The sequence below is a fragment of the Notothenia rossii genome (assembly GCF_949606895.1).
Source record: "Notothenia rossii genome assembly, chromosome: 7".
NCBI lineage: Eukaryota > Metazoa > Chordata > Actinopteri > Perciformes > Nototheniidae > Notothenia > Notothenia rossii.
The window spans coordinates 5,314,767-5,329,150 of NC_136905.1; the positions used below are offsets into that span (position 1 = coordinate 5,314,767).

At 40.4% G+C, this 14,384-nt stretch overlaps 1 protein-coding gene across 2 annotated transcripts in view; it reads right to left on the reverse strand.

The window, feature by feature from the left end:
• Positions 1-133: 133 nt before the first annotated feature.
• LOC307047702 (semaphorin-7A) overlaps positions 134-14,384 on the reverse strand; it is a 53,869-nt gene continuing 39,618 nt past the window's right edge. The window contains exons 11-15 of one of the 2 annotated variants that reach the window (XR_013810523.1): positions 8,645-8,760; positions 7,344-7,516; positions 5,755-5,810; positions 3,037-4,469; positions 134-2,946 (exon numbers count right to left, since the gene is read on the reverse strand). Coding sequence is in view for 1 of the 2 variants with exons in the window: in XM_079694825.1 (XP_079550951.1) it covers positions 4,123-4,469; positions 5,755-5,810; positions 7,344-7,516; positions 8,645-8,760 (692 nt within the window). In the remaining variant the exon portion in view is untranslated. Of the gene's footprint in view, positions 4,470-5,754; positions 5,811-7,343; positions 7,517-8,644; positions 8,761-14,384 lie in introns of both variants that reach the window. The other variant, XM_079694825.1, reaches the window with a different exon arrangement.

A 14,384-nucleotide genomic window follows, 5' to 3' on the forward strand; every position in this document is an offset into this window, starting at 1 on the left:
CTGTATAAATCACGTTAATATCCTGCAATACATTGAATATTTCCTTACAAATGTAATTGAACACCTTGATACATTGCTATTAAAAGCTAAATAAGACTAGTTTCCTTCAAATAAACACAGTAAATCATTTTTTTGTAGTTATATTTTATTAATTTTCACCGCACATGTTCAGGGAAACACATGTCATTATGGATTTGTTACATGAATATCTATTGCACTGTAGATATCTGTTTTTTTAAAAATACATGTAATGAGATGGCGTTAGACTGGCGTGGCACCAATATAAATCTCTCATTTTTTTTCAATAATAGAGTTTGGCATGTTCCTTTAAAATAAGATATATCAAGACACATAATTGCGGGCACACATCATGTACAGTACTCGACACTCAAAAACCCCAGAGCAAACAAAACAGCGACCCGCTTCACTCGACGTTGATTCGTTTACAGCAGATAGCTTGATCCATTAAATTGGTTTCCTGAAGGCAAATCAAGAGCTTGCTTTGAAGGAGATTAGCCTTTATCGGACTGGCTGACGATGGCGGTTGCGAAGGAGCGATAACCGGATTCCGATAAAAAACGACCGTGAGAAAATCCGTCTCAAAGCAAGGACTTGAACGGGGAGATTTGAAAAAAATGGCAACTGTTGGTAAATGCTGTAAATGCTATAAATCTTAATTCCACGCATTAGCTGGAAAAGTGTTGATACTGAAGCAAAGCCTTGTGGTGTTGAGCGTGATGACTTAGGAAAGAGCGGGATGATGAAAGCCTGATTTCACCTGCCTGGAGCGCCGCACCTCACGAAGAAATGTAATCAGCTCTGCACAGCAACAACTATCTGTAAACAAACCCTGCAACCAACACTAACATAGACATGCTCTTCTGTACAATATGCTTCTGCAAAATGATGTGTACTTACGTTTAGGCAACTAAAAGTACTTAGTTAGGGTGAAGTAAAGAACACATTTATGTTTAGAGTTGAGCTGCATTCACATTATACGTGATTTGCTCACCGCTAGGTTTGGCGCCATGCTATGAAAACAGCCATATAAGTTTTGTTTCTATAGTTACGTCCCCTGCTAACTTGGGTTGTTGACAAAGCTGTCGTCTGAGTGGTTGCGCGTCGTAAGGTCAGCGGTAACTATGTCAAAGTTGGAATAATATGAACTCGAGCGGTGCACAGCGCTGAACGTTTACGAAAGTCAGGCTGCTTTGCTTTCTCCATTCAAAACACAACGGCAACACCCCGTCTCATGTGAATGCAGCTATAGGCTGGTTAGGGTGAGGGTTAGGGTGAGGGTGAGGGTTAGGGTGAGGGTTAGGGTGAGAGTTAGGGTTAGGGTTAGGTTTTTGTGTTGGAATGGGGTTTTGGGTTCTCGGTTGAGAATAATTGCAAGGGCCTAAGGATCTGTGGATGGGTGTGTGTGTGTTTTATTTGACATAAAGTCAAATGTGTTGGTGTTCGGACCAACTCTGGAAGGTGTGTGTGTTTATGGCAGGTTGTAGGCTGAGGGGATCCTAGGCTAAAATCCTCAGAAATCAGGGATTCTGGGTCCCAGTGGGTGGAACAGCTGTTTGCTGTTTGAATCACAACGACACTTACTCAGCAGTTATTTGAACAGATACAGGAGGTTTAACAGGACTATGTAATGAGCATGTCTATGCAACAACAGCACAGAGCTATTTACCCCGTCTCATGTGAATGCAGCTATAGGCTGGTTAGGGTGAGGGTTAGGGTGAGGGTTAGGATTAGGGTGAGGGGAGGAGAATGAGCTCAAAGTCAGATGCTTTCTACCCCATCCATCATCCACCCACTGTTAATCTATGCACTTTGCAGCACTAATACTTTCTTGGAACTTCCACCAATGCCTTGTTGGCATTAGATGCAATGTTCCTCTCCTCTCAAAGTGGCTTGCCTTTGCTATTGAATCACAACGACACTTACTCAGCAGTTATTTTAACAGATACAGGAGGTTTAACTGGACTATGTAATGAGCATGTCTATGCATCTTGAGTTGTTTCACTGCCAAAGGTGTCTAACAGCCTCTCTAACAGCCTCTACTAAATGTTTACGAGCTTGTGGCCGTTGGCTGTTGATATTTTCCCTCCCCGGGGGTGACACAAAGATGATTAATATGCATGTTGCTCCTACAGAAGGTTTGTGTGTCTGGCTTAAGAAAGGACCGACACATACACAGAGTCACCTTGGGGGAAAAGATAAAACGGCAGGTAAGGAGCGAGGGATAAAGCAAATGAACAGAAGAAGCGACGTCGGGAGGATACGGTGGCTCAACATAGCTTTGTTTTTTCTTTTTGTCTTTTATTGGCACAGTGAGAAGCCAGTTTCAGTGCATTACAGAAAGCGAGCAGATCCCAGAGCAGCAACACACAACCGAGCTGAGAGAGAATCACGACACCACCTCGAGGTTTTCACAGCTGAGAACATGCCCGCTGCTTGACGGTGTAACATCAATTCTTTAATAAGGTGCATGGCGAGCAGGCTCCATTGTCTAATTAGCTATTAATGACATGTCTGCCACTGAGGAAGGCTCGGCACGTCCAGATTTATGTAACACTACTGAATGATCATTCTCAAAGCTCTGGAGAACATGCTAATCCGCTGCATAATTCATCACCGCTGAAGCCTACTTCTTCAGTCAGCTGATCAGTATTCAATCAACGTTGACTTTTTAGGATTTTAGGGCTACTTAACTCACATCTTATTTCTTCTAAACACTCAGCGTCAACTGTCTTCTTGGTCTCAATGAAGTTTGAGTTATTAAAGGAGAGGTAGCGTGATGCTAGCTTTCGATGTCGCCGCTGGTTGTGGATGCTGCTGTTCATCAGGGAAGCAACTTGTTGGAGTCTGTCGAGCCTTTTGTTTCACAGCATAGAGATACAAGTATTACCAAAATAACCATGTTCCTGTCTATTTGCACTGATGTCCCTGGGGAAAGAGGCAAAGCAGTCGGTCGTTACACTTCACGTTCTAACTATGGCATTTAAACCCAAACAATCAAGACAAAGAGTCACTTACGTAGGCAGCAATGGTAGAAATCAGCATCTGCAGAGCAATAAAATACAGAACACACTTCACGTATCTAAGTACAAGCTTTTTTTTCTCCAAGCAAACTATAAAATACAAGCTTAATATGCAGTTCCTTTTAGCTTCATCTGCCCTTATGTTTATGTTCATGTGTGTTTATTGAAATTGCTATAGCACAAAACCTTGTTCACATCTTTATGAATTGTCGGGTTGACAGATATTGGACGTCAGTTAGCTATTTGTCCCTCTCTCCGGGTCGTGTTTAATTAAAAATGGGCAAAGCTGCGAACAAGGCTTAATGACGATGTCTGATACCATCGAATAAAAAGATTCAAGGTACTGCCTCGTCTGAGAAGGAGGTGCTGAGACACAGTGATGATCCGAGAATGAGCTTTTGCCCATCTTCCTACTTCCTGTCAAAAAGCTGACACTTCCTCCCAGCGATGTTGTTCGACTCAGCCGCAATAATCATATAGCGCCAAGTCTGCCTCAAAATTGTGCTTAGGAGTTAATGTCCAAGAAGTGTTAAGGCTTTTCAAATCTCAATACCAGACATTTTTCTACGTACTAATGAGCTATACCAATGAAGTCTAACAAGATGAATGATAAGATTTAAGAGCGGTATTAAAGGTTTATATATTCACAAATAAGCACAGTCAAGTCGATTTCAAATAAAGTTGAGAAATGGTAAAAATAATTGGCCTGGTATTGGTGTTTTTGCCCAACTCATACGATATGTTTTCAGTCAGAGAGGAAAGGTTCGCAAAGCACCTAACTACGGTTGATCGAACTTGCAAGATATGTCCACTTCTGAACTTCTAGTTACGTTACTATGATAATGAATGTGTTTCCCAGTTCGGATCTTATTAAAACAGCTGCTGATATGTTGCTTTATGCAAAAAATACAGACTTTTCTGGAATCTTTCTCTATAAATTGATATGGAAAAAGGATTTTCACGGTCCAACACAACCATGTACTTCAATGCTCTGCGAACCTAACCTCCTAACAGAGGCTCCTTGTATTCCTGTCATCGGGAGCCAGTAAGGATGAGGGGTTAGCATTAGCGGTAGCTGCAGTTAATGGAGCCACAGGGTAGCCATGGCTAGCAGGAGCGACGGGCCCAAGGTGGAGGCCAGGGAGGCGGCCAGGAGCCTGCCGTCGTTCACCAGCCTGAAGGAGATGACCTCCACCTTGAATCCGTCTTCGGTGGCCATGCAGCGGAAGACGCCATCCTTCAGGGGCGTTCTGACAGCCGGACCCAGCACGCAGAAATCCCCGGAGAAGAGGCAGGGATAGTTCTTGACACAGTTGTCTTTCTCCCAGCGGTACGTAGCGTGGAAGGAGCGCACCGGGCACGGGAGAAAGATGGAGGTGTTGGACACCACCAGCACCTCTCTGGGAGAAGTGCGACGCTGCTTCAGAGCTGTAGGGACGGAAACATTTAGATTTTTTAATATATTCTTTATCCTTTCTTAATGCAAGCGTAAATGTTTATTGTACCGTCAATCACCAATAAGCTGTACGAATTGTTCAGTTGTTTTTTTTTATATATATTTCTCCAAGATGTCAGCTAGTGATTAAGAGCTGTCAACGTTTTAGCATTAACGCTCGCAATAATCTGGAAACTTTAAAGCATTAAAACAACATGTATTAAAACACCACACATGGAGTTGAAATATATATAATAGGCTACTAGTATTTTAAACTTGTGATCAATAATGAGTAATCACAGAAAATGATTGGGAGGATGGTGTGATGCGATTAGAATTTTGTATCGAATGAGAGCGCTAAATAAAACACTCTGCTTCTCTGCTTTAATCTTTTTTTTTTAATTTTTTTTTTTTAACCTTTATTTAACCAGATAAAAGCATTGAGATAGAATCTCATTGCAATGCTGACCTGGCCAAGAAGGCAACTACGTTACACATAACACAAACATATAAAATACAGAGAACATAACTAAGAATACAAAAGACGAAATAGCAGTCACTACATTGTGCACATTAGGAAAGTAAGAAAGGCACTACTTATTACTGAAGAGCAGCTGGTGGTAAGGACTTCAGACAACTTCAACTTAAAACATGCTATAGGGACAAGTGCCGTCAGTTTGAGGCGTGATTGAAGTTCACTCCAAGACCAAGGACCATAATAAAAAAGACTCCTTTTCCCAGCCTCAGTCTGCACAGCAGGAACCTGGACCCGTATCCAGGCACTGGGTCTGAGGTTGTGAGATTCACAAACCGGAGCAAATCTGGCACATATGTAGAGGGGAAGCTTTCCTAAAATGGCTTTATACATTAATAAAAACCAATGCTGCATCCTACGCATATAAGTGAGGAACATCCAGTTAGGCTATACAGTGTGTAATGATGAGTCCTATAGGGTGCAAAAAGCTATATTTTCTGGATAAAAAGACATGTCACTGTCACAGGCAGGGCATTGAGCATCAGCGACACAACTAGAAACACATGCCTTGCTCAAATCAGACCGTGTTGGAGATAGCTGTCCCCAAAGAGATGAGTCATTGAGGTTAACCTGGGTTTTGGGCTTTTAGGCATAGCAAGCCATCATGTAAAACAAATAGAAATCTCAGCCAGGAGGTTTGTGGACTCAATTATATGATAATCATCTTTTTACTGAAGCTGCTGCAGAAAGATTCTTATTTTGGTTTAATTAAGATACAAAGAGAGAGAGTGATAAGGGCTCACCAGCAGCTTCCCCACAAACCGAAGAGTTTGACTGATCCAGATTCTGAATAAGTGTCCTGTTGGAAAATAACAGAGAGGACAAATCAGCAGCAGTACATAGTTTCACAGACGGCTTATGAACCTCCACATCAACCTACTGTTCCCCGCAAATGAAAACACGCAGAGACAAATCATTCAACAACGTCAGGGCGGACGCAGCAAAGGAGTAAGAGGCTAATTACAGCACATGATTGATTTTCACAGTCGCTCCTAAAATTGGAAATGCACGACATTAATTAAAGCCAAGGTAATTTGTTCACCAAGTGTAACACAGTGTTAACTCCACGTGCAGCCTTTTGTGAATGTCATGTTTTTCGTTGAACTGCAGTGTCTTGATAATTAAAGCAAGTGTCATCACCTCCTTGTCAATGAATGTCAGTCACATCGTGAAGTGTTTTTCTTTGCAGATTCATGCCTAAGATCAGCCAGTGCTCACACAGCGTTTACGAAAAATGCTAAATGTTAGAAAAATATCACTCGTCACCGGTTTGAGCTTCAATATCAGGATACATGTAAATATATTTATTATCCTTGCAAGAATGGAAGTAGTCATCACACACAGAGCTGCATGGGAAAAAATAGTTCCCCGAATAGTGTCCTTCACATGCTGATATACAAGAGAGTGTTACAGTCACACGATGGAGGAATACCGGTTGAAAGCAGTATTCAATGTTTAGTTCAGATTAGCTAAAGCCTGTGTAAGCAATAAACATGACAGGCATAGGTCTCTCTCCATAGAGGCTGAGTCATCATGTTCATCACATAGCTATCATATGCCTCAAACAGTCCTGATGCTCTTCTAGGTAATCACACATCCTGTCATGAACACAATACTGAGTTGTTTCTCAAAATGTTGACTTTTCCTGAAAATCTCAAAATTCTGACTTTCTATCAAAATTCTGACTTTCTCTCAAAAATTCTGACTTTCTCTCAAAATTCTGACTTTTTCTCAAAATTCGGATTTTTTTCTCAAAATCCAGATTTTTCTCAAAAATCTTACTTTCTCTCAAAAATCTGACTTTTTCTAAAAATTCTGATTATTTTCTCAAAATTCTGACTTTCTCTCAAAAATCGGACTTTCTCTCAAAATTCTGACTTTTTCTCAAAATCCAGATTTTTCTCAAAAATCTGACTTTTTCTCAAAATTCAGATTTTTTCTCAAAATCTCAAAATCCTGAGGAGGCAAGCTGATTGTTTCACCAAAAATTGACTTTTTCTCAAAATTCTGCAGTATTCAATGTTTACTTCAGATTAGCTCCACGTCAGAAATGAGCATGCTTGTCATATGTCTCTCTCCATAGAGGCTGAATCATCATGTTAATCACATAGCTATCATATGCCTCAAACAGTCCTGATGCTCTTCTAGGTAATCACACATCCTGTCATGTTCACAGCTACAGTTGGGATACCTTTGTTATCACGTTACTCTCATATTGGAAGAGGACGTTCAGTATGTTCCCAACACTAAACAAAGCCCTCTCATCTTTTTTTCCGATCTCATGCAAAAGCAGACAATAGCTCTGCAGCGATGACATCGTATCTCCTCTCACCCAGTGGTGATGTTGTATCCGGGCGGGATGGCAAGGCACCTCCTCCTCGCCCTGTCCCAGCCGCAGTAAGGATCCCGAGAAAGGATGCAATCCCTGCATGTGTCGCCATAGCGATTGCAGTCAGCCAGCGGCAGCCGTTGGACTTCCATCGCCGTGCCGACGTACATGTGACCCTAAGGTGGAAAACACCAAATAGACTGTGTGAGCACCACAGTCATATTATTCAAAACTGCTAACATTACCTACTGCGAACAACATTTTAATTTAAAATGCGTAATGTGTGGTCATTCAATAGTGTTTCATTGTCAGAGTTTATAGATACTACTTCTATTTATTGTATTTACTTACACTTACACTTTACTTTATCCGTTAATCTGTTTATTGTGTTGCCCTGTTAGAGGAGCCTGGGACCTAAGATAACAGCCTTGAATCTGTCTACTGTATATGTTCCACTGGTTAATGCTGCTTTAATTCTATTTTGAGATGTTTAAATGATGGTATTGTTTCTACTCTTTAATTTCTACTCATATAACAAGCTACCTCTCTTAGGATCTACACAGCTTTCCATTTTCCATAACAATACTGCACATATTTGATTTTATTAGTACTTTGCATAAGTATACTGTACGTAGTTTCGTTTTACGTGTAAAAATGTCATATATCCTAAAGCATTATAGTTTTTTATAATTGATGGATATATGTATTACTTACTTCTTTAACATTGTTTATGAATGCAACATACACACCCAGTCAAATTATTCGCATGTATAAACCTACTTGGCAATAAACCTGTTTCTGATTTCTGATTCTGAAATGAATGATGTTTTCTGAGATTTGTATTATTTGAAAAGGTAGCAGAGCTTCTGAAACAGCTTTTAAACCATCACGGAACATCATCTATTCGTATGAAATGACTACATTGAATGTAGTATTTTCAAAAGGCTAGTTTGAAACCTAACATCCATCCATTCAACGAAAGATAACTTGAAATGACCACGAGAAACTCCAATATTTGCTCTTCTATCCTTTTTCAGATTCGTTCTTTCTCCAATAGATTTCTCATTGGGTTTCCTTCTGGCTATACATGACTTGAATACAATCTGCCTCATTTAGTTTGAGTGTTAAGTATGGAAAGTCGATCAAGGTTGCACTACAGCGACTATCTGACCAATCCACCGTTAATGAGAGCAATGGATTCTGAATAAAGCATCAAAAAGATGAAACACAGATTCATTCGATTGATTCTGAAAGCAGTCACTGAAATCACACTCTACCAAAGGGTAACACATTATTCCTCATACCTTTTGGGAGTCGATGGCCATCTTAAGAATGGGGCCCTCGTTGTGAAACAGAGAGTACTGAGATATGATGAAGACTCCCCCGCTGGTGTGAAGAACCTTGAGAACTTTGCCTTGTTCTGTGGAAATAAAGAAACAGGAGATATTGTAAATGGTGTCGAGGGGAAGGATTGCAGGTCTTTCAAACTGCCCTGCAACATCACACACACACACGAATAAACCCATGTGGGAATGTACGCATTTTGGTTTCCTGTCTTTTGCCTGAGCTGCAGATCCTCGTTGTGCTTTCCAAAGGATGTTATAAATACATGGATTTGTCTTGGACATCTTCCATTCTTAGGATAGGCTGGAAGGCAACATGGTGGACTAGGGTTTTAGAGAGTTCTTTGAACAGGCATTTGTAAAAGAGAAATAGTTGTACTTGTTTAACCTGAAGCTGTTGTGATTTGAACACCAAAGTGGCAACTGGAGTAGGGATGTGCAATTAATCGTATTTTAATCGCGATTACGATGTTGGCTTGCAACGATAACGATAACAACGTAATCGAAATAAAACGATTATTATTTTTATTTAAAAAAAAAAAAAATGTAATTATAATTTTTTTTTTTTATTGGTTTTCAGTTGAATTATACTTAAAGTTCAAGGTAATCAACTCTTAAAAATATACGGTTCATATTTCTTTTTTCAATAAATGGATGTTTTCAAAGTAAATGGATAATCGTTTGTAATACTCGTGATATCAATTATTGACCAAAATAATCGTGATTATGATTTTTGCCATAATCGCACAGCCCTAAACTGGAGTACCATAGAGTGAGTCTGTGAATCTGATTAAAGGATGAGGTTAAGAGGTGGAGCTCTGTAGAACTCCTTGAACACATCCAGCAGTGAAAATCAAATCACTTTTGGATTTTGGGTCAACTTCAGATCAATCACAGCACTGCAAAGCCAAAGGTTGTTCCCCGATGGATCTATGGTGCACCCATAGCATGCAGCAGATGAGTAATGCACGAAACAAATGAAAAAAGAGATAACTCTGAGACCCAGGTGTTCCAGGTCTGCTGCATATCAAATGATTGTGTGCTCATAAAATGTGCTGGGAATTCTGTATGCACCACAAGAGCAGAATACCAACTGACATGATGTAAGCCGTGAGGTGGATTCAGCTTTATTCGAGCCCTGTGTCCACACCTGGCCTCCAGACTCTCATTACCCTCACGGTTTTGTGCTTATATGTTGCTCATTTCTAAATTGAAAAATGATTAATTAAATTATTACCATGCAGGCTTGAGGCCAGGTAGTATGCAAGCATAGAGAAATATTCTACACAAACAGACTGTGAGCAGGAGACACTGGAGGGGTCCTCGGATGATTAGGTTCTCCTGGGCCTCGGGCTTTAAAGGGGACCTATTAAGCAAAATCCACTTCTTCATGTCTCTTCTACATCAACATGTTCTTCGTATCTCTTCTAGATCAACATGTGTCCCCTCTTCTTCCTGTCTCTTCTACATCAACATGTGTCCCCTCTTCTTCATGTCTCTTCTACATCAACATGTCTCCCCTCTTCTTCGTGTCTCTTCTACATCAACATGTGTCCCCTCTTCTCCATGTCTCTTCTACATCAACATGTGTCCCCTCTTCTTCGTGTCTCTTCTACATCAACATGTGTCCCCTCTTCTTCGTGTCTCTTCTACATCAACATGTGTCCCCTCTTCTTCATGTCTCCTCTACATCAACATGGTTCCCCTCTTCTTCATGTCTCTTCTACATCAACATGTGTCCCCTCTTCTTCATGTCTCTTCTACATCAACATGTGTCCCCTCTTCTTCATGTCTCTTCTACATCAACATGTGTCCCCTCTTCTCCATGTCTCTTCTACATCAACATGTGTCCTCTCTTCTTCATGTCTCTTCTACATCAACATGTGTCCCCTCTTCTCCATGTCTCTTCTACATCAACATGTGTCCCCTCTTCTTCATGTCTCTTCTACATCAACATGTGTCCCCTCTTCTCCATGTCTCTTCTACATCAACATGTGTCCCCTCTTCTTCATGTCTCTTCTTCATCAACATGTGTCCCCTCTTCTTCATGTCTCTTCTACACCAACATGTGTCCCCTCTTCTTCATGTCTCTTCTACATCAACATGTGTCCCTTCTTCTTCATGTCTCTTCTACATCAACATGTGTCCCCTCTTCTTCATGTCTCCTCTACATCAACATGTGTCCTCTCTTCTCCATGTCTCCTCTACATCAACATGTGTCCCCTCTTCTCCATGTCTCTTCTACATCAACATGTGTCCCCTCTGTGGAAAGAGACTCTGAAAGTTTCAGGAACAAAGATTCTCTCTCTTTTTGATCCATTTCTATAAAAACCTGTCTGAAAATGAGCTGATCAGATTTTGGCCACTTTATGATGTCATAACGATGTTTTGTCTTGTGTAACCATTAGCCAATCAGCAACCAAGGTAACCCCCACCACCTTATCACCTGAATCTCCTCCTAGAGCACCATTGAGTTCTTTGTAACCAAATGTCTCTCAGAGGGGCGTGGGGAGGGGCTCCTTATTTTCATCTAAAGTAACAGACAGATAATCAGCACTTTGGAAACAGGGCTGAAACAGAGGGGATTATGGGTAATGCTGCAATGATCTGTTTGGTGTTTCAGCCAATCAGAGACAGGCTCTGGATATATCTGAGACCTATAATATATTGATGAAAAGCAATACAATAGGAGACCTTTAAAGCTACGCATGTGTTCACTCTGTCTCCTAAAGCTTACACCACCCTGCATTACTCTCTTTTGGTTGGCTTCCAGCACATGAACCACACATCCATGCTCTGTTTTCTATTGAGATATTTACATTTTGGAATGTTTATTTCTCGTCTTTTCATTTTTATTGTGTCAAATGTGCCAACTTGGGATCAATAAAGTACTTCTTATCTTATCTTGTCTTATTTCTGATCTACCCACATCCTTGTTTGTTTTGGAACCAATGTCTTCTTCCTTGTCAAATTCCCTGAGCAGTTTGTCACGTAGGAACAAACGAAAATATCTTGATAATTGGGCATTGTGATGAAAATGTCGTGTGGGACGGTGTGTCATGCATCGAATCCATTCAGACATCTATTTGTTTTTCGTGGCTGACATTTAGGAGAACATGTACTATGCAGATGTGTGTGATCAGCAAGTGCAGTGAAGTGATCACCGCTGGTAGACAGAGGGAAAACACTAGTGTTATAAGTAGGCTGATTAAACAAACCCTTTTGCATTAGCCCATTAGCAGCGCACCGTAGCAGACCAAAAGCATGCAGCAAAACAGTCCAGTAATCGTCCGACAAAATGTTTGCTTTTGAATGTATGTTTTTAAAAATAACTCTATATAATCTACTCTATATATGTGCACAGGAATGCTGATTTGCAACCTGGTCCTAGATATTGTCCCTAAAATCCAATTCCATTCACAATTCTTGAGTTGCTATTTGAATTGAAAGCAATGGTAAAGGAAAACGGTAAAGGAAGTGTTGGCCCTAATTTCCCTTATTGTTAGAACCACATAGACCCTAACCCCAAAATACTTGTTGCCCCAAGAGCAGGGGTGTCAAACTCAATTTCATCGCGGGCCACATTCGCACAAAAGTTGCACTTAAAGGGCCGGTTGTAACTATATAAATATATAATATATATATATATAAAATAATGTATTATATTACATTATTGCCTCTGAATTGGATTATTATTGGATAGGATGATAACTTAGTAATTAATTACGTCTGAAAGCAGAAGTCCAGGGCAAATAATTTCAAGTCTCTTTAGTGCGCATGTCACAAAACCCGATGCATTGTGGGACATGTAGTTTATGGGCAACCTGCTTCTGTAAAGTGGAATGTAACCGTATAATAAACGTATTATATTCTTTGCAAGCTCTTGCAGGGCCACATAAAATGAAGTTGGGGGCCGGATTTGGCCTTGAGTTTGAGACCCCTGCCCCAGAGGCTAAATTGTTGTCAGACCAATATCTGATTGTGCTAACGGCTATTTATCCAATACTGTATGGTTATACAGTATTCCTGAAACGACGAGCGGCTAATAGCTAATCGTTAGCAACAACCAGGTGTTGCATTCCTGCACTTCAGTTTCTGCTATTATAAAGAAGAGAAGTCAATACATACATAGAGATTGTTGGTTCATGAAGTCTATCTCTTCTGGTAAAAATTGCCTATTATTCTTCTTTTGGAACTTGTGTTAAAGTTATCAATATGGAGGAACATTTGTTAGCGTTGCACAAATGAACACAATACACCAAGTCTGTGTGAATGTATGCTCCGACTATCATTTGGTCCAAGTGAAGTCTAACTCATGAATATTGTTTCCTGTTTTCCAAAAAAAAAGTGTTAGATCCATAGCCGTGGGAACATGTTTCAAATGGGGGGTGCTGTGGGGATGACACCAGGGCCGGTTTTGACCAATTTGCTGCACTAGGCAAGATTTTAGCTGGCAATGAAAAACCTCTACAAAAGACTAATACACTACAAAAAGAGAAACGAATTGATATGGTGGACAGCTTATATAAAAAGGCTTCAAATGTATTTAGTATTGCATGAACATGTTGAATTGGGGGGTGGACTTCAGATCCTCTAAGGGGGTCCGGGGGTGTCCCCCCGGGAAGATTTTTTTAACATTTTAAAGTAAAATACTTCAATCTGGTGCACTTTGAGCGCCCAATTACTAGAGACTGATCTAGGGGATACAACTCTAAACACCCATGTGAAAAAGATCGGTTTGTATGTGAACATAACCAATAAACTACCATAGCCAATAACAAATAAATGTAGGCTAACTTGTTTTATTTTTGTGGTTCATTTATATCTTATTTTACCAGTTAACATTTATTTATGCATATTTTTAAATCTCTCCAGTTTTAAACAATATTTTTGGTTTACTGTCCTATAGTATACATTGGAATGATTTCAAACCTGTTTTTATTTATCCTAATAATTATAAAGGTGTCCCTTTGAAGTATTTGCTTACATAAATTGTGATCAAAACGTTTGAGACCCACTGAGATAACTTAGACTAAAGTGAACTATCTAAACCCTCAGAGTCCTTTACCTCACTGAGCCTCTCAGTCTGACAGGACAGAACTCTCTCTCCACATTATTGTAGAAACAGCTTCTTATATCCGTTAGCGCAGCAGAAGCTAACAACAATCCCCGCCGGTACATCTTGTGGAAGTGCAGATCCTCTGTCCTCCACCAGGGGGTGCTGCAGCACCCTCAGCACCCCTACTTCCCACGGCCCTGGTTAGATCAGACTTCCAGGCCTGATGGGATACTTTTTCCAACATGTCGTTGAATAGTTCTATCTTGCATTTTAAAAATCCTTTGTGCACATGTAGCTCCAAGCCATCACTGCAACAGGCAATAACACTCCTGGAGAGCTAAGTGCAGCATCACTCTCAGAGACCCAGACTCTCTGCTCAATATCTTTTCATGGCCTACCTTTTTGTTGCCGAGTGTAAGGGGATTTCATTCGACTAAAAGCCCATGAAAATGTTCTTCTACCTTTTACCATTTCCATTTCCCTAACTCATTTAAAGGCTCCCCGCAGAAAGATGTTTGTCTTTCGTCACGTCTGACATTATTTTGCCTTCCCCACGGTGAAAACGTGATTACAGTGATACCTTTTTATCTTACATCTTCATTTCCTGCGTGCTCCCTCCATGACGCACTTTCAAACTTGTAA